We start from the raw sequence: 22,264 nt of genomic DNA, 5'->3' as shown, positions 1-22,264 counted from the left end.
TCCCTTTCAATGTCTTCCTTTCTTCTATCAACCTCCATGTTCCTGGTTGTATACATTCTCCCTTCTTGGCTTTTTTGTAATCGAGGATCTCTTTTCCAGTTTCCTGTATGGCCTTGTTGAAATCCAAGACATTTCCTCTTTGTAGCAGACTGAATCTGTTTTGGAGGGTAATGGTTAACCTCTTCTTTACCCCAGTGTCATCGGGTTGCGAGGCTTGCTCTCGGCTTTTGGGTTGAGTGGTTGGGATTCATTGTCTGGGGAAAATGAGTGACGCTGTCTGGATTAAATTTGGGGTATGTTTCTTGGCTTTGAGGGTGATATTTCAACTAATCAACGATATTTACACAAGTCACTACATGTCATAACACACATCCAGAGTTGCACGTTCCAAGGCCTAATTGTACATCAACGTGGTGAGCCATACTGAACCGATTTATCGTTCACTCGGTCTTCGACCTAACTCTCTCGTTGGCCAGTTACCCTGCACTCTCCACTCTCTACCCTACTCTGACTTAACTACAACTGTCCTAACTCGTAAAGTTGCATTGCGGGATGTATAGTGTTACCTTGAAATCACTACACTCTTACATAATCATGTGAAATGGAGTGCACCGCAGCGACTGAGTTAAATACAATTAGGGCAGCAATCACCTCTGTGATTTCTCATATAGCCAAAGGGAATACTTTCACATATCTCAGACTTGTGACACCAGGGTCATTCAACTTGTTGAAGTCAAAATGTTTTTTCCTGCAGGCTAGGTTCCTGGTCTTCCTCAGTTTTAGCTTCAGTTTGGCAACTATGAGGTGATGATCACTCCCGACATCTGCCATTTTCTTCAATCCTACGTCCTGCAGTGACCTGTTATATTTGTTCTTCTTGTCAGGTGACAACCAGGTATACTTGTGTATCCTTTTGTGTTGGAAGATTGTTCCTGCAATGGTCAACCTGTTTCCTTCACATAGATCACATAGATCTCCATTGTCATTTTGGTTCCCCAATCCATGCTTTCCCATAATGCTCTCCCTACCCACGTTGTTGTCCCAAACTTGAGCATTGAAGTCGATCAATACAAGAAGTACATCATGTTTGGGTATCCTATCTATGGTAGTTTGGAGGCTGTTAACTGTTTTCCACTCCATAAGGGTAGTTAGATCTCCTTGTCCAATATAAGAGTTGTTTCTCCTTGATGTATGTCACCTTGTTTTCCAGACCAGATTATTGTGTCACCCGAGTCCAATTTTCTTTTCCCAGAGCCTGTCCACCGGGCTTCCTGTATTGCTAGAATCTGTATTCCATAAGTGTGCATCTCCTTGACATCTCCTTGTCTGGAACAATGTTCGGACATTCCAGCATCCTACTTTCGTTGAAGGCTTCCGTTAAGGCTTTCACCTCCATTTGTCATATTACCCTTTTTCTGACTTATTCTTTTCTAACCACATTGTTGTTGTAGATTTTCCTAGCTTCAGTTTCTGTAGCAATTTTGGAGGAGTTTTTGTCTGGTTTATCACCTCCTGCCTGTCTGCTGGTCCTGCTGGAAGTTTGCACTCCCGCCAGCATAGCCATTCGGGTCATCAAAGCACACGAGCTGTTACATCACAAGGTAGCAGACTCAACAGTAAAAGTTTTGGTAAGAAGCTGATGAAAGAACTGGCGATGCTGGATAATTATTCACACCTGAAAATCCAGATGTTGCTAGCATAAACTAGTTGGAATGCCATCAGCGCCATTCCCCATAGAGCATGCTAGGATGTGATATTGTGCACATGTTTGTTTTTTGTTGAAAGATGTGACATGTAAAGTGACTGACATCACTGAATAGGTGCAGGATGGAACTGATGGTGATTTAGCCAGATAAAATCAAACATGTAGACTATGTTGGTGAGCAGTGAATTTGGTATAAAGAGTTCTAAAAATAATGCCAGTGGTAATGAAATGTCAAGACCACGACTGCAAAACTAAATGAGGCTGGTTGAGGGGCATTCCAGAAAGACGCCTCCATTCTGCACTAAAAGAAGCTGAAGACAGGTTTGGCAGAAGAATCAAAATGTTAAAACATAAAATGCCAAAATTCAAAGTCTATAAACGTACTTACAACATCAGAATCCATAAGCAAAAATGAAGGGACAAAAACAACAAAATAAACAGAGGGAGGATTTCAGGTGTTTCGATAAAAATTTTAAGCACATCCTGCTCCACTACGGCACCCACTACATACCTTCCCTGCTATATACATCTTAAACCAGCTTGTTAACAAGTTGGAAATTGAAGCAACTTTATAAATACATAACTGTCACAAGGTCACAGGGTCAGGTCAAATACTAAATCAAAACACCCATTAGTATTTTTACCACCTCGTGTGAGATTTTAACGAGTTTAAAGTTACGCAATTCTTGGAACACAGATTGATTTATGACAATTATATGCATATATAAAATATGACAAGAATGTACGTCGGTCAATCCACATATGAACTACATGGAACCAAACTTTATTAGGTACAACAACAAAAATTATGCTTGGTATGGTTGCTCGTTTCTGGCAATATCGCATACCCCTGGGATAGTTCAATGCTAAGTTACAACATGTATGCCTTCACCATCACCAATTAGTGACGAAAAAACATGGACTACACAGCAAGGTTGGTAAAGATGTGACAAGTTAGAGAGAGAACATTGTGAAATATCACAAAAATAATCTGGCCAGGAAAATAAAAAGGAAAAGGATTTTATAAATTAAATCAACAAGCACGATATAATAACTGAAAGCCCAGGACTAACTAGTGTGAGTGAATGATTGTCCAGTACCTGTATTAACCTACAGGTGTCAAGTATTGACCGCAATGTGAACCTCATGAAACCACAACTGGAATTATCATGTTGGTGTGACCAAAATCCACATTTGCAACCGCAAATGGGGACACCTCGCTATTCCAAGGGTTCATAGGTCTGAGGGTTCACTTGTCCAAGGGTTCATTAGTCTGACGGTTTTAAATGACAAAAGAATCCCATATATTGTTAAATTGTGAATGCATCTTGCAACCTCTGTATATATATAATTATTCCAAAAAAAACCGTCGGACTAATTTACAAGTTAGTTTGTTTTTTATGTGTTTATATTTCATGCGTTTGTTAGCTAAATTAATAACATAGTTGAACTCTGGTGACCTTGCCCTTTGTTATATAATATAATTCCCTTTATCATAGTTTGTTTCAATATAAATATGCATTGTCATAATTAATTTTGAATACAAACAAGTTTTGGGGTTGAACCAACAGTGGGGAATCAGTCTACCGAATGTCCTTAAAAGATGTAAATATCTTACAAAAACATTGGTGCCTTATTTGTTTAATTATTTTAAGGGACATAATTTCCAGCTTTCTTCAAAGTAATTCAGATATTTTAGTATAAAAACAAATGTCTCATTGAAAAAAAAGTGCTGCATTTAGATGTGAATAGATTCATAAAACATGCAAGATAACAGAAAATTTTAGCTGGCTTTAGTCCAAGTATTTTGTACAGGTGTCTGTCAAAAATTAATGATTCACTGAGACAAATATGAACTGCCTCATTGTGTGACTACTGTATTATATGAAAAGTAAAAAAAAAAACCCTTTATGAATAGCTATCATGTTGCAAGCTCTGCTTTGTATGCAAATCAACTTAAATAGTTAGTTGGTGTCCAGTGGAGGGAGAAGTCAACAGTACTGCTGCCTCCTGAGAATCTACATCTTCAAACACTGCAATCTTTGAAGTGCGTTTTTAAACTAGTATTATAAAAACTCTATCATTCTGTTCTAATAGCTGAAACATATTCCTGTGAGTTTTCATTTGTCGAATGAACTGTTTGTCAAATACAGAATACATATATTTTAGAACAATTTTCTTTTTAAAATGTGGATGAAATGTTTTGCTTTTAATGTATTTTGTATGTATTGTTTTTGATTTGATAACTTTGAACTAAACAGATTTTCTATTAGCTTCAGATCTTGATCAAAGTTTGGCACCCAGTTCATAGGAGTGCTTATATTGATTTTCTGACATCTTGTTTTCTGTAAAGATTTATTGGTAGGTTTGCAAATGTGTATCAGACTGTGCAATCTCTCCATGAGTTGGTTTTGAAACCCAGTAAGGGATACATTACCAAGGATATTATTACAAGATAAATCATTTGCTTCATTGAACACATACAACAATGCATATTTCCACTGAGATCAGTGACCTTTGATGTGTATCACTAGTGATCAGTCAAGTAGAAACAGTCAAAATATTTTATCAGTTTTTCTCAATTTTTGCATGATATTTTCATACAGGACATCTGTTGTTCAAACTCAGGGAAGACTTTATACTGATGAACAAGGTGACCAAGTTTGATGAAGTTTGGAATAGAATTAGTAAAGTTATCATGCACACAATAACAATTATTAACGACGACGACAACGACGACAACGACGACGACGACAACGCCGGACAAAATTTTCCCCTTAATATACCTTTCCCTTCCATCTTTGATGGTACGGGCAAGGTAAAAACATCGGTAAAATTACTTTTCCCAAAATATTGGTGTTTTTCTGTGTTACTCATTCATAACCAGTGCCTGTAATAAATGTTGTAGTTTTACTATCCAAATTCGTTTTTAATCATATTTAAGTTATACTACTGATTGGTTGCACAGCTGCCGATTCTGTTTTTCGAGGCTGTTCTGATTACTCTTCACCTAGATTGCAATACTATCAGCTAAGATAACTGATGAACACTTCTATTACAGTCTTTTGATGATATTTTATTCCCTGAAAGGTTGCTTTCTGATCGAGGTGCAACTTTGAGTGGAAAATCATTATGAAGCTGTGTCAATATACAGGTACTGTAAAGGGGTTAATTATTCACTGGGTTTTAATTTTGCTTATTTCGCTGACTGGAAAATGCGCTAAATTAAAACCCAGTGAATATGTAAAATTTAGCATAGAACACATTATCTAAATGATAAAACCGTGAATTTAAAATCCAAAGAATATGCCTGAAATGGCAAATCAGAGAAATTTAAACCCAGTGAAAATTAGTCATTTTACAGTATCAGGAATTCACACACCATTCTCACCACAACAAACAACAAATAAAGTTGAATTCAACATAGCACACAGATGGAAGCAAAAACTCTACAGAATGCTGATCATACTAAACCCTGACTTGCTTGTTATGTTATGGTAACAAAAAGAAGATGTTGCACTAGAATCTGAATAAGCATCTCAACTGACTCCGGTGAATGTGGCAGAATTCAAGCTGAAATGAAGCTATGCGAAGATGATAAAGTAAAGGATGATGATACTGATGAGAAGGAGAAGGCAAGCACATTGAAGTGAAGTTCCACCAAATTAGGCAGAGGCTACTGTTAGGCTGACACTGCTGCAAGAGCCAGGGAACTATTATTACTATTAAACTGTCATCAACCCCTGTAACACAACTCTGCTGACACAGAAATTAAAGTCAGGGTACACAATAATAAAATGTTCAAGTTTATCCTCAAAAGTCTGTACTGATGCAGCTTAGGCAGAAATGAGACTAATATGATATCTACTATACCCCTCACTACCATTGAGGGTGGTAACTTTGGACGTGGCTATAAATTTTTAGAACCAAACTAGGGATTTTTCTAGCAATACAACTCCAATTTGTATGTCATGTAAACACAACAAATAGTTTTATACAGTACTCTATGCATGAACTACACAATATCTGATGATTGGTGGTGGAAGAAGTGGGGGTAATCTACCTGGATGTGGTGGGTTTGGGCGAGTGATTCTCATTTGCAGTACAAAGGTCAAACAAATTATGAGGAAAGTGTTTGGTATAGGATATACACTGGGATATAATGTAACAGCTATTAAGGTAGAATTCTACCAGTACTCGTAATTTTTGAGAAAGTTGTTCATTGGTTATGTACAATTATGGAGCTATTGCCCATTAAAACCATGAAATGGCATTCTTTTGTGTGTAACAGCAACGTATTCTTTTAAAAATTGCTATTATTAAAACAATTCAGCAGAACACTTTTTGCATTTAGACTTACTGGCATTTTAAAACCTAGATTTTTGAAATAAAGGAATTTTAAAACCTAGATTTTTGAAATATCGTAATTCATTGAAATGGTTGGCACCAGTCTACAATTATCATGCTAGAAACATTCATGGAAAATGCATTATAACACTGACAAAATGCTCACGAACCACCAAAACACAAGCACCACTTTCTCAAAATTAGGCTGGTGATGCCCAACACAATATTATTCGATTGCCAGAGAATACAATTTATTACAATAAATTCTGAGTATTTGCATTTATGCGTAGGCATCTACCTTAGCACAAGTTCTTGGGTAAGATCTCAAAGACATCTATAATAAACACATATTAGTGATGGCCAATGAACAAATTCATCCCAAGTTCCGCTCCTTACAAATTGTATGACAAATGTCACACAGTTGAAAAATAAAGTACTATGTTAAGCGACCAGTTTAAATGCACCACTCAATTTCATCCAATCAAGTCTGTGGACAGGTAGAAGCATAGTGTGAATAACTGCTCAATTTCAACTCAGTTTTATTCAATCAATCAAATCTATGGACAGGTAAAAGCATAGCAAGATTAACAATTTCACTTTTATTACTTGCTTTTCAACACTACAAGATTGAATCTACTGAAAACACAATTACATAAAACGGTAAAGTTGCTCTTAAGTTACAGTCACTGATAGTAGCAAATCTGATATTCAACTTTAATATATCAAGACAAGTACCAGTACATACAGTGTTCAAGCATCTGTTGTATTCTTGTATCTGTTGTAGCAGAGTCCTGCAATGCTTAAAAATTGTTACTTCAGCTATCTACTGTATGAAGAATAAGCCAGCTGTGTATTTTGATAAGAGGAGTATAAATGGTGTTCCTGTGTCTGACCATTGACTATCACGTTAGGATTTTGAATTAATATTAATATGCACGAGTGGAAGTACTGTATTCATGTAAACTGTGTTGTCAATAATGTTGTATACTGTGGAATACTTTTTTTTCGCTGGAATTAATTTTTGCTGAAAAGGCTTTTTGGACGTTTTTTATGGAATTTATTTTTACAGATTTTTGATGAGTTTAATGTGAAATATAGGAAAAAAAGTATATTCGCTGGATTTTATTTTCACGGAATCATCCCTTCAGCGAAAATAAAGTATTCTACAGTACATCACTACGAGTCCCATCATGAACAGGATGTGGCTGTAGCACATTCACTATTTGTATGCTAGCGAGACCAATGAAATAGTGAGGAACTATCATGCAAATAAGCCTGGTAATTCAAATTGCATATGCACAAATATCATCTCATGTATTGCAAATGCTATACTGTAAAATTACTAATTTTCTCTGGGTTTAAACTTCGCTGATTTACCATTTTATGCATATTCATTGGGTTTTTTATATTCACGATTTTATCATTCAGATAACTTGTTCTGTGTTAAATTTTACATATTCACTGGGTTTTAATTTAGCGCATTTTCCAGTCGCTGAGTTAAGCAAAATTAAAACCCAGTGAATAATTAATCCTTTTACAGTATTTGTTTTACAATATCAAGTAATGTAAAATACTTTATTTTCACTTGGAATTAATTTTTGCTATTTTCGCTGAAGGAATGATTCAGTGAAAATAAAATCAAGCGAATATACCTTCTTCCTATATTTTACATTCAACTCGTCAAAAATCAGTGAAAATAAATTCCACACACAACGCAAAGTCTTTTCAGTGAAAATTAATTCCAGCCAAAATAAAGCATTTCACAGTAAACTCTAAAGCAGTGTGAATATAGGAAAAAGCAACAAAAAATTTAAAAGTCACATTTATTCCCTTTTCAACATAATGAGGCTTATAAGCTCAGAACAACAAACAGGACAGTGCTGTAAGTGTGAGCGTGTCAATTCATGACCATGTCTTAAGAGGTAAATTCTTACTATCAAATCCTGCTTGAAGAACATTAAATATAAAGTTCAATAATTTATTACTAACAAATACTAAAACATATACCATCAAGGGTAGATAGATAAGGGTAGACAACTAGGGTGATATGCAATGAACATCTCATTGAAATCATGCACTGAGCTAACACAAATCATGTGAGAATAGTATCAAAGGTGGATAAAAAATAAGGGAATAGAACTAGAGTGATATGCAATGAACGCCTAAAAGATGTGACAAGATATAAATCACTGATACAAGTGAAAGAAACAGCGATGGTTCGTCTTATGTTGTCTTTTCTGATGCCTTCTTGAATTAAAATCACGAGTCAATCATTTCTGTTTCTACAATCAAACTAGTCCTTGCTTTCTTTGGGTGTTCATGGAATGACATGTGCATGGAATTCATATGGATTTAAGAATACTATTCCAAGTATAAGTATGTATAACATGATTTCAATGGATCGTTTATCATATCTCTCCAATACACATATCTATACTAACTAAAAGTACTTCACCTTCCCTATAGTAGCAATTACTATTTAACTTAAGAATCTAAAAGTTTAAGAACAGCCTCCCTTTCTCTTAATGCTCTTAGTGCAGTCTCGCGTTCTTTTTTAGTTGGCGATCGTTTCTTCTGTCTGGCTGCTTGTATTCTTCTGTATGCTTCCACCACCTAGCAAAGAAATCATAAAGTTATATGATTAGGCTACAAAATACAAATAAATTACTATAATTATGATTTTTTACTAAAATTCATTCTCAGATTTATTTATTGATTATTACCCACAATAAAAACATAAACTTAATCCCAAATAAATGATTGAAATGGAAATTTCACAGCAAACACTCGGGAATACATCAAGCCTTTTCATCACCAGCTCCCTCTTTTCATCACAAATTCACAAAATAATCCTGTTTATAGTCTGCACTTTCCTTCAGAAGATTAGGACAAAAATAGCCGAATTTTTTGAGTTAAAACTGAAAATTGACTCATATTTTGCATGTTGGCTCCAGAATTAGGGTTCATTTCCAGAAATATTTAAGAATATAACAAAAAAAGAGCAGACAAATCTGGGTGAGAAAGTCTAGTGGTGAAAAGGCTAGACATCAAACAAACATGCTTATCACCAAAAAAACATTCAATGTTCAATAATTTTTATGTCACTATTATGATTATTTTATAATTATTATTATTAATTAATTATCCAAATAAACATGTAAGTGATATTGCAAGTTATTAGAACACCATTGTATATAAGGTTTTTGACGAATGTTTTCAAATGATTAAAAATTACCGCCTAATATTGATTTGCCTCTTGCTAAAAATGTAACAATGCATCAAAACAAGTTGTCTATCATGCATACAGTTAAAATATCTGCTACAAGGTGTTCATGGGTAAAGAATGTCACTTTTATCCCAGACCCACAAAATTCAGAATTTTTACCATGTTAAATTTAGATACATACATCATTATCGATACTCCTGGATTTCTGTCTTAGTTCCTGTTTCTTCATCTCTTCTTTCGCCAGTCGATAGAGTTTCTGTTTCTGGGATCTATTATAAGCACCTAAGGCCTTTAATTCAGCTTGTCGTTTCTTTAATTCAGCCAAGACTTCGTCATCAGTGTCTTCACCAAATTGGTCGTCTGTATCCAATAAACCTAAAAAACAAAAACAAACAAAGTCATGAACAGGAAGACGTACTTATGATTCACACACACATATACAGTGATAGGTTGTCTGAATTAGTCGTTTGTTTGTGAATTGCAATACAGCCATCATCAAAGTTATTGACAGATTTGTAGGTAATGCAATATTGATGTTAAGGTAGAAGCAAAAATGAGAATGATTCAGTTTGCAATAAATTGTTCCCCAAGGCAACATCAGTAGGACTTATTGACTTAAAAATGTTAGGTGTTACCAGCCTAATTTTTGAGAAAATGATGGTTGTATTTTAGTGGATAGAAGTTATTTTGGTAGTACCAGGGGTATATATAGGTTCCTATGGCAAAGATATTACATCACATTTTAAATTGAAGTCTGGTGAAAAATCACATATTGTAAATGAGGTGCTTTTTGTTGTCCTCAATTATTAAAAAACATCTGGGTTTTAAAAAGTGTTGAAAAATGCAATTAGCTTCAAGATTGTACACAATAAAACAATGAACCTAGTCATGCCATTTATGACAAAAATTTTTCAAAATTAGGATTCTACCTTAAGTAACAAAGTTTATACTGATGCCTCTTCTGTGAGATCTTAAAACATTTGTGTGCAAAAAAACTAAGCTATATAAACCTAGAACATTTCTTCCAGTCATTGCTCTATAGACTTAATAAAATATATTACACTTATATATTATTGAGAAAATTCCTGGGGAAATTTGATAAACCATGTGTGCAACTGTTTTTTTCTTGTTCTGAAGTACATTGTATATGATGCAATTTACCAGCATGTGAAACAAACGTTTGGGGTGCAAGGTTTCAAACAGACGTGCAAGATGATGAGAATCAAAAGTGTATTTTTTTGCCTTAATGTATTACCTTGGTACAATAATTCCTCTCTGATTCTCGCTTCTAATGCTCTGGTGTGCGGTACTGTGAATGGTCTGTTTCCATTTCTAGGTGATGCATTCGCTTCGCTGCCAGTGTTGTCTCCCTGTATGAAGGGTGATAAAAACATGACATCATTTCTAACTTATGCTGTAAACGTCAACAGCAAATTATAAAATTGGATGTGTATTGTTGATGGTGTAGATGATATGATGACTGTGTAATGTCAAAAACATTTGGTTTCTCTTAGCAAATCTCATCTTTGCAGTTACTATTATGAAAGTATTTCAACATAGCTAAAAATGTTGTTGAATTACACATTATATCAAATAGATCATATACCAACGTTAACTTTTTTTTACTCAGATCTCAGAAAGCACCATAATTTTATCCACTCCGTATTGAAATTTAGCAATAATCGACCGATGGCCCTCAATAGGGCTACCTCATTCCTGCGTTATTAAATCAAATAGTTATATAGTGTTAGCATTGATACCCGATTTTGCAAAATTTTTTTACAGATTTTATTAATTGTCATTATATTGAGGTGCAGATCCACAAATGAACTAAGGCTTCATGCCATTGTGTGCAGCATGTGTTGGTACAGCAATATAAAGTAGAGAAAATGTTTGTTTCTCTGTTGCAGAGAGTTTGTCAATCCACATCAACTTTCAATGCTCATGTTTGTTGATTCAAATCAGCCTGTATTCAAAAATCTAAAATAAATGTGAAATATAGAACCTATATGGTCTTGTGGGATTGAATAACATTACGATAATACAAACAAAAATTAAAAGAAAATATTTTTAAATTTTCTCTGAGACAAAAAAAATAAAGAATTTGTTGACACTTTCTTCTGCATCTACATGAGCACAAGTGGTAAATACCTGGCTCCACACTTGATATTAATGAAAATTTCACACCATAATCAGTGAGTATAATATAATAACTCACCTTTGACCCAGTGTCAATAAGTGTAAGATCATCTAATGGCGTCATGATGTTCTCTTCAACTAAAGCTGATATCAGTCGTTGCGTGAGCGGTCCAAAAGGGCAGATGTCTTCAGATTGGTCCCTTGAGATTAAATCATAATTCACGATCAAAAGTTGATGTTTGTACAAAACAAAAAAGACATTATGATTATACATGTAAGTCTTTAAAGTGGAACTAAATAGAGCCTAATTTGGTGTTTGTATTTATTACGTTATATATTGATTATAAGTTTGAAAAAAAAACAAGCAGCCTATCGGCTGAGATAGCTCCGCTGTTAGCAATGCACATTTCAATTAAAGAACTGAAGACATCATTAGAAAATGAACAATATGAATAATATCAAAGCAATCGGACTTACAGTTTTTAACAAGAAGTCGAAAATATCACTTTTTACCGAAAATTACAAAAATATTCACCAAAATAAATTAATTAGAGAATTGAAGATATCATCACAAAATGAACAAATCTGAGAGGTCCACATGTAGTACCTATATATGTAATATCAAAGCAATCGGACTTGCGGTTTTTAACAAGAAGTCGAAAATATCACTTTTTACCAAAAATGACAAAAATATTCACCAAAATTAGAGAATTAAAGATATCATTACAAAATGAACAAATCTGAGAGAGGTCCACATGTAGTACCTATATAAGTAATATCAAAGCAATTGCACTTGTGGTTTTTAACAAGAAGTCGAAAATATCACTTTTTACCAAAAATGACAAAAATATTCACCAAAATTAGAGAATTGAAGATATCATCACGAAATGAACAAATCGGAGAGGGGTCCACATGTAGTACCTATATATGTAGTATCAAAGCGATTGGACTTGCGGTTTTTAACAAGAAGTCGAAAATATCACTTTTTACCAAAAATGACAAAAATATTCACCAAAATTAGAGAATTAAAGATATCATTACAAAATGAACAAATCTGAGAGAGGTCCACTTGTAGTACCCATATATGTAGTATCAAAGCAATTGGACTTGAGGTTTTTAAAAGAAGTCGAAAATATCACTTTTTACCAAAAATGACAAAAATATTCACCAAAATTAGAGAATTAAAGATATCATTACAAAATAAACAAATCTGAGAGAGGTCCACATGTAGTACCTATATAAGTAATATCAAAGCAATTGCACTTGTGGTTTTTAACAAGAAGTCGAAAATATCACTTTTTACCAAAAATGACAAAAATATTCACCAAAAATAGAGAATTGAAGATATCATCACGAAATGAACAAATCGGAGAGGGGTCCACATGTAGTACCTATATATGTAGTATCAAAGCGATTGGACTTGCGGTTTTTAACAAGAAGTCGAAAATATCACTTTTTACCAAAAATGACAAAAATATTCACCAAAATTAGAGAATTAAAGATATCATTACAAAATGAACAAATCTGAGAGAGGTCCACATGTAGTACCTATATATGTAATATCAAAGCAATTGCACTTGCGGTTTTTAACAAGAAGTCGAAAATATCACTTTTTACCAAAAATGACAAAAATATTCACCAAAATTAGAGAATTAAAGATATCATTACAAAATGAACAAATCTGAGAGAGGTCCACATGTAGTACCTATATATGTAATATCAAAGCAATTGCACTTGCGGTTTTTAACAAGAAGTCGAAAATATCATTTTTTACCAAAAATGACAAAATATTCACCAAAATTAGAGAATTGAAGATATCATCACGAAATGAACAAATCTGAGAGAGGTCCACATGTAGTACCTATATATGTAGTATCAAAGCGATTGGACTTGCGGTTTTTAACAAGAAGTCGAAAATATCACTTTTTACCAAAAATGACAAAAATATTCACCAAAATTAGAGAATTAAAGATATCATTACAAAATGAACAAATCTGAGAGAGGTCCACATGTAGTACCTATATATGTAATATCAAAGCAATTGCACTTGCGGTTTTTAACAAAAAGTCGAAAATATCACTTTTTACCAAAAATGACAAAAATATTCACCAAAATTAGAGAATTGAAGATATCAACATGAAATGAACAAACCTAAGAGAGGTCTACCCAAGGTACATATACACCAAGTATCAAAGCATTCAGGCTTGTTGTTTTCAAGAAGAAGTCGAAAAAGTAAAACATTGACACGGACGACGACGACGACGACGGACGACACCGGACAATCACTCATACGATAAGCTCCGCTCGACAAAGTCGACAGCGGAGCTAATAAAAAAAGTTATGATGATTTAAATATGAGAAACCATAAAACTGTGAAGGACTTCCGTTTGCGCCATCTTGCCATAAAAAAAACACGCCCGCATGAGGTATAAACAGGAAAAGCAACAAAGCATAATGACGTAATAGTATCTGATTTGTGTAGGACAAATGGCAAAAGCTAATGAATTTTCACAGCTGGACTGGCCAACTCATGGTAATTTTATATATTTATTTTTAAGATGGAATTTGTAAAGTCTCAGACTCTGACAATAAATTACATCGACTGGTCTATTTTGCTGCACCTTCTAATGACGATGTCAAGCAAGATGTTTTTGCGACTTTTTTTAATGCTATCAAGTAGCATGAATGAACGCTGCTGACCAATAAAACAGACTTTTTATCTGGAATTTTCTATGCAACCTCAACACAGAGAAATGATTTGCTCAATTACACAATGTACTTTCTTTTTTTGGAAGTGTTGCATAAATGTCACCACGTATCATATTGGAATTGTTTAAATAAGTCATTGAAAATGACAGTGTCTTTGTCAAATTTATTCAACATTGTCTTTATGCGCTCAACATAAAACTTACATTTAGCAAAGAAAAACATGAATCATCTGTGGAAGAAATTAAAGCAACTTGAGGTGCATGTCTATGTCATTACACTTGGTAAAAGTATTTTTGAGAAATGATGGTGGGAGCATACCTGATATACCATGGAAGAAGTGTGCCTGATATACCATGGAGGGAGCATGCCTGATATACCATGGATGGAGCATACCTGATATACCATGGAAGAAGCATGCCTGATATACCATGGAGGGAGCATGCCTGATATACCATGGATGGAGCATACCTGATATACCATGGTGAGAAGCATACCTGATATACCATGGAGGGAGCATACCTGATATACCATGGTGGGACTATACCTGATACACCATGGTGGGAGAATACATGACATACCATGGTAGGACCATACCGGTTATAGCCTGGTGGGAGAATATCTTACATGTATATACTATGGAGAGAGCATACCTGATACACCATGGTGGGAGTATACCTAATATACCATGGTGGGATGTTATAGCCTGGTGGGAGGATATCTTACATGTATATACTATGGAGGGAGCATACCTGATACACCCATGGTGGGAGAATACCTAATATACCATGGTGGGATGTTATAGCCTGGTGGGAGGATATCTTACATGTATATACTATGGAGGGAGCATACCTGATACACCCATGGTGGGAGTATACCTAATATACCATGGTGGCATGTTATAGCCTGGTGGGAGAATATCTTACATGTATATACTATGGAGGGAGCATACCTGATACACCATGGTGGGAGAATACCTAATATACCATGGTGGCATGTTATAGCCTGGTGGGAGGATATCTTACATGTATATACTATGGAGGGAGCATACCTGATACACCATGGTGGGAGAATACCTAATATACCATGGTGGGATGTTATAGCCTGGTGGGAGAATATCTTACATGTATATACTATGGAGGGAGCATACCTGATACACCCATGGTGGGAGAATACCTAATATACCATGGTGGGATGTTATAGCCTGGTGGGAGAATATCTTACATGTATATACTATGGAGGAAGCATACCTGATACACCATGGTGGGAGTATACCTAATATATCATGGTGGGATGTTATAGCCTGGTGGGAGAATATCTTACATGTATATACTGTACTCGACCGCGTAAGCGCCCAGGGGCCTCAACTTAGAAAATCTCTATTTTTTAGGGGTGGGCGCTTACCCGAGCACCCCCCTCAAAAAAAAGAGTGCAAATGACAATTTTGATTCATCATGTGACGGATTAGGTCGTTGAGGGAAAATCAAATTTACGAAATTAGTCATTGATTTTCACAATGAAGAAACAGAAATGATCAAAAAAAATATGCACATTTTATTATATTATTAATTACGTACCACCAGAATTTACAAAATTAAAAACATTAGAGTCTGTTGGAACACAGTCGAAGTCAAAATTCTCATCATTATCTCCACTGATGAAGGTGTTGGATCGTGCGCAAACTCTTCACTTCCCGCCATGATGCATTTGCAGATTTGACCTGCAGCAGCGTCCTTTGACCTAATGGGTCAAGTTGGTTATTAACCAATCAGAATGCTATGTTGTCCCGACGCAATTCTTCGGAAATTCCCGAAGACTGAATTGAATTGATTTCAGCGAATAAACGACATGGTTTTTCCAAAAAACTAGTAACTAGCCATTTTTGAGAGGTAAACTGAATATGGCATAAAATAATTACCGCATTTTACTTGTAATAACAGATCATTGTCGAAGCGTAGTTTACGCAGGTTGCCGTGGTCTACGCATTCACAACATATTCACAGCGGTCGATATCCACGCTGTATCATATAAAAACGATTACCAAGATTCGTTACGCAAGACCAAGTTTTAAATTAGTTGCACTTTGAAGGGGTGGGCGCTTTGCCGAATGTGACCCCAAATATAAAAATTTTGCAAAAGTGGGGGGTGGGTGCTTGCCTGGGCATGGGCGCTAACGCGGTAGAGTATGGTACTATGGAGGAAGCATACCTGATATCTGCCTTCTTTATTAAATGCTTTGCATCATTAGTATTTGGTGAAGTACTGTTTCCAAGAGCTGATCCTCTCTTTTTATCATTGACACGATGACCTGCCAAGTGAAACATATGTGCGTGTCAATACCTCTAAGAAGAAAAATAAACTAAGAAACCACAAGCTTAAACTCAACACATAGAAGATGGTTCAAGATGTAAATAGACAGTTACATTCAATGATACTTTCACAATACTGTAAAATGACTAACTTTCACAGGGTTTAAATTTCACTGATTTACCATTTCAGGCATATTCAGTGGGTTTTAAATTCATGGTTTTATCATTTAGGTAATGTGTTCTATGCTAAATTTTACATATTCACTGGGTTTTAATTTAGCACATTTTCCAGTCAGTGAAATAAGCAAAATTAAAACCCAGTGAATAATTAATCCTTTTACAGTAATGTGGAATACTTTATTTTCGCTGGAATTAATTTTCGCTGAAAAGGCTTTTTGGGCATTTTGTATGTAATTTATTTTCACTGATTTTTTATGAGTTTAATGTGAAATGTAGGAAAAAAAGTATATTCGCTGGATTTTATTTTCACGGAATCATCCCTTCAGCGAAAATAGCGAAAATAAATTCCAAGCGAAAATAAAGTATTCTACAGTATACCATTTACCATATACTACTCCGAGATCCTTTTTGTTACATGTAATATAACTGGACAAACATAGGTCATAGCACGTCAACACTTCGCAAGATATGCAACAAACACGAGTATTTGTTGGATAGTTCTACGCTTAATAATGTGCTACACACATTTGAGGATGGTCAATTTTGGTAAGGTCAGTGTATCACAACATACTCCCCTCTAAAAGCTTGGCATTTCAATGTTGAATAATAAACATGAGAAAGTTAAGTTCACAATCAAATCATTTGATTTTTGCGACAGACGTTCAAACCATGTTTTTCACACATAACGCAAGATCTCACAGTAAACAGGAAAGAACTTATTCATGTACCGGTACATTCATAATAGTGGAAGCTAACTGATAAAAGTGAATATGTTATGTTAGTATATATATATACTGCCCTCAAATGACTATAATGATTATATTTATTATGTATGGTACCTTCTTTTTGTTCTTCAATTAAGTCCTCTTGTGCCCATCTTATGGTATAGTGTTTTCCTAATGGAGGTATTTTAAAGTATTCAGAATCATCTTCATTATTTTTGATGAGTTCTTCTATAGCTTTCAGATCTTCCGATGTAATATCAGCACAGTAGGGTTCCACTGAGGCCCAGAATCTGTTTGGTGCATCATTTTTAGGTATTCTAGGCACATCCAGGGGGTCATCTGTGAATTCATATTCCTGCATCTTTTGCTGAAACAAATTTTTGAATAGATTTTTTAAGGTCCTAACATGAATATCATTACTGTATGAACACAGAAATAATCAGCTTTTATAAGCAGGTTTGTGAACATCATTTTATCACTTTGTCATTTTGATAATACAGAGGAGAAGATGAAGCTTTGATGAGTCTGAAAACAAACTGGTTTGAATATTACTGTAAAACCAGGTATTTTCCCTGACATTTTATTTCACTATTTTAAGGTTTTGAACATATTCAATCACTGTGTTTTAATTTCACAAATTTGTCAAGAAAACGGTGAGTTTCATTGTTATTTTACATGTCCACATAGATTTAATTTAGCGATTTTTACTTATCATGACTAATTAATGCATTTACAGTAATATTTAACACCAACAAATGAGTATATACTGTAGAGATATTTCTTGAGAAATTCATTGCAGGTAGGAAGGTCCTTGGAAGCAATGCTCCACCACTTTACAACAAAAAATAACAATACTCACCTGTATATTCTTCTTGGATTTAGGTCTTCCTGGACCAGAATGTGCTGTGCTAGAGCCAAGCTTTCCACTGGTTTCTTTAAATTTTTTGGAAGGTCGTTTATCGTGTTTGTCATCTGGTGGTCTACCACGTTTTCCCGTTGATACAGATTCTGATTTGTGCTGTAGTTATTGTAAGATAGTTACAAAATGAGCATGCAGTCATGACAATCTGTAGGTAGGCAGAAGCTCTGGTCACTTTAAAAACATAGTCCAAAGTTTATGGCTGCTGGTGTACATGAGACAAACTGCCTATGTAAACCGCATTCAACTGTTCTTTGATAGAATTTCTCAACCAATTAGAGCAATGTCCCACCAAACAAAGCTATGATGTTCTAGAAAGTACCCCTCAAGATGGCCAATTTTTTCTAATAGTTCGCTAGAAAACTTTATTTAAATTTTTAAAAATATTTTTGCGCTAGGTGACAAATCCATAAATAGAATGTTTTTTATGTTGAAATTGCAAGTGTGAGTGCATATTTGCCACAGAAGCCATATTAATGCTTGAGACTTCATGCCAGGACTGTTTAATGCACTATTCTGGCATCGAATATGATCATTTGAATACACGCATTTGCAGAACTTAAAGCGCGGTAGTCGTCGCGCTGTGCATGTGCGAGATATATGGGTCTCATATAAACAAAGATGGCGACTTTGACTGTTGCGCAGATCAACGAGTACGAACTGAGAAGTTTCTAAGCTTTAATTGAGTAATTTTCATGTTATTGGAAGATATCGAAGGAGTCACCGGCGGTAATCAGTGCAAGTTGAGCCCAGGTCAAACCTCATACTTGTGATTTCCATTTGAAGAGCGCATTGGATTGTGGGAAAATCAATGTTTATCAACACAAATGTCACACATGCGCAGCATGATGACTACCGCGCTTTAACTAAAGTTCCAGAAAATTCACATACATTTGTGGATGACTATATAACATAATTTTTTTCTGAAAACTGTCTATGCACAGTACTGCTTTCATCCAACCTGTCATTAGCATAACATATTTTTTCCAACTATTACATTGTACATTTCATACTTTTATGCACTCATTACAATACTAAGGATAATATAGGCTAACTCAGTCATTGAAATTTAATTTTTATACTAAATTATTTCTTAAAAGAAATGATTTTGAAAAGAACTCATGGATATTGGATTATAATGTTCAGATTCTTTATTTTAGATGAGTAACTTACAAAAAATATGTCTTACCATTTTGCCACCTCCCTTTTTATCTTTTTTTTCTTGCCAGTCTATGAGCACTTGTGTTTCTGCTTCTAGTTGTCTCATTCTTTTTGACGATGCAGCAAGAAGTGTTTCTAATTCTAACTGCAGGGTGTCTAGTTCTTCCACACCAATGCCCTCGTCTTCTGTTCTTTGAGTCACTAATAAAATATATACTATATTCTAGTAACTATATTCTAATACTAGACATGTGTGGTTTTTCATAACACCACATGTTGCCTCTATACATGTAGCCTTAAATAAATGTTTAACCATAATTAGAGGCAAGTTTATGGTCAAAGTAAGTCATAGTCTTAGTATACTGTAAAATGCTTTATTTTAGCTGGAATTAATTTTTACTGAAAAGACATTTTTGGGTGTTTTGTATGAAACTTATTTTCGCTGTTTTTTGACGAGTTGAATGTAAAATATACAAACAAGCAGCCTCTCGGCTGAGATAGCTCTGCTGTTAGCAATGCACATTTAAATTAAAGAACAGAAGATATCATTAGAAAATGAACAATATGCATAGTATCAATGCAATGGGACTGTTTTCAACAAGAATTCAAAAATATAATTTTTAACCATAAATGATTGTGGTTTTTAACAAGAAGAAAATATCACTTTTTACCAAAAATGACAAAAATATTCATCAAAATTAGAGAATTGAAGATATCATCATGAAATGAACAAATTTGAGAGTGGTCCATATGTAGTATCTATACATGTAATATCAAAGCAATTGGACTTGTCGTTTTTAACAAGAAGTCGAAAATATCACTTTTTACCAAAAATGGCAAAAATATTTACCAAAATTAGAGAATTAAAGATATCACTACAAAATGAACAAATCTGAGAGAGATACATATGTAGTACCTATATATGTAATATCAAATCAATTGGACTTGCGGTTTTTAACAAGAAGTCGAAAATATCACTTTTTACCAAAAATATTCACCAAAATTATAGAATTGAAGATATCATTACAAAATGAACAAATCTGAGAGAGATACATATGTAGTACCTATATATGTAATATCAAATCAATTGGACTTGCGGTTTTTAACAAGAAGTCGAAAATATCACTTTTTACCAAAAATGACAAAAATATTCACCAAAATTAGAGAATTGAAGATATCATTACAAAATGAACAAATCTGAAAGAGATACACATGTGTGTTGTAGTACCTATATATGTAATATCAAAGCAATTGGACTTGTGGTTTTTAACAAGAAGTTGAAAATATCACTTTTTACCAAAAATGACAAAAATATTCACCAAAATTAGAGAATTGAAGATATCATTACAAAATGAACAAATCTGAGAGAGATACACATGTAGTACCTATATATGTAATATCAAAGCAATTGAACTTGCGGTTTTTAACGAGAAGTTGAAAATATCACTTTTTACCAAAAATGACAAAAATATTCACCAAAATTAAAGAATTGAAGATATGATCATGAAATGAACAAATCTGAGAGAGGTCTACCCAAGGTACATATTCACCAAGTATCAAAGTATTCAGGCTTGTAGTTTTCAAGAAGAAGTCGAAAAAGTAAAACATTGACACGGATGACGACGGACAATCACTCATATGATAAGCTCCGCTCGACAAAGTCGACAGCGGAGCTAAAAAAGGTATATTCACTGGGTTTTATTTTCACTGAATCATTCCTTTATCGAAAATAGCGAAAATTAATTCCAAGCGAAAATAAAGTATTCAACAGTACATCATCAGTGCTCATGAATAATTAATGAGTGCCTTGACTTTCATTTGCAGACAAGCATCAATTGTCAACTTTTCCTAGCGTTCTACATGTATATCCATGAAATAGTTAAATTGGTGTCAATGGGACAGCACAAAATATGGAGGCCATACATGCACCAAAAAAGATGTATTTATAGTGTTGCAAAGGAAACTCTATAACACTGTCTTCCCTTCATGTATCAGAGCCAAATGACAGTTGCAAAATGGAAATTCATACTTCATTTTGAAAATCAATATTCAATCTCAATAAGATGTTTTAGGTGGGGCATGGAGCTAATTTTTTTTAGCTCCATGGGTGGGCAACTTAAATTACTTTTCCCACAAACTTACCTTTACCATGGAAGGTAAAAAGAGCTTCCATGTCTTTACTCAGCATTGTAAAACAAGGGACCACTGTTATGCTAAATAACACATATAGGCTATGGTGTAGCCCTGGAGCGACTTATTACGGTATGGTGCAGAGCATTATTTCATAGATAAAACGGCAAATTTAGGACTATTTTTTGAAATAAGAATACAATAACTGTCCACTAGACTCGACTATGGTGTTAAAGATTGTAACACAATGTTATAATGCGACAGGGATATGATTGAAAACACCGGGAGAAAATCCCAAAAGACGATATGTGAACAAAGCAATGAGCCGCATTTGCGTCTCGATCCTAACCTGCCCAGTAGCGTGGACATATTTTACCATGATCCACTGGTCGAAAATCGTGAAACTGAAGTGGACATTCCTTTTCAGCCATTCTCCCATAAAATCGGCCAGTAACTTTCTTCCAGAGGGTCCAAATTTTGTCAAGCAAAGCTTGATAAACTTCCGGTGCCATATATTAATTTTCACAGACCGTGGGTTCGATAAAATGTTAATTGAAATTATTCGTTATATAACATATTTAGCAATGCGAAGTTTATTCAGTGTCCACAATTGTAAGTTTAATGTCTAGTATTTTTATGTTTTTCGTGCTAAAATATTTTAGTTTTATTTACGCATTTGTCGATGACCTTGATTGAATTTTGTACTAGAAATAAAAC

At 34.5% G+C, this 22,264-nt stretch overlaps 1 protein-coding gene across 1 annotated transcript; it reads right to left on the bottom strand.

The window, feature by feature from the left end:
- Positions 1–6,631: 6,631 nt before the first annotated feature.
- Positions 6,632–22,081, bottom strand: LOC100366359 (transcriptional adapter 3-like). The gene is made up of 9 exons (XM_085507889.1): positions 21,897–22,081; positions 19,446–19,618; positions 18,197–18,355; positions 17,452–17,704; positions 16,332–16,431; positions 11,497–11,617; positions 10,534–10,648; positions 9,460–9,653; positions 6,632–8,665 (listed from the first exon to the last, which is right to left on the bottom strand). The coding sequence occupies exons 1-9, from the start codon at positions 22,057–22,059 to the stop codon at positions 8,537–8,539; spliced, it is 1,407 nt and encodes a 468-aa protein (XP_085364015.1). The 5' UTR covers positions 22,060–22,081; the 3' UTR covers positions 6,632–8,536.
- Positions 22,082–22,264: the final 183 nt, after the last annotated feature.

This window comes from Saccoglossus kowalevskii, chromosome 14, assembly GCF_978046115.1.
Source record: "Saccoglossus kowalevskii chromosome 14, keSacKowa6.1, whole genome shotgun sequence".
NCBI lineage: Eukaryota > Metazoa > Hemichordata > Enteropneusta > Harrimaniidae > Saccoglossus > Saccoglossus kowalevskii.
Note: the sequence above shows the minus strand (reverse complement) of the source record. Positions and strands in the feature narration are given on the sequence as shown.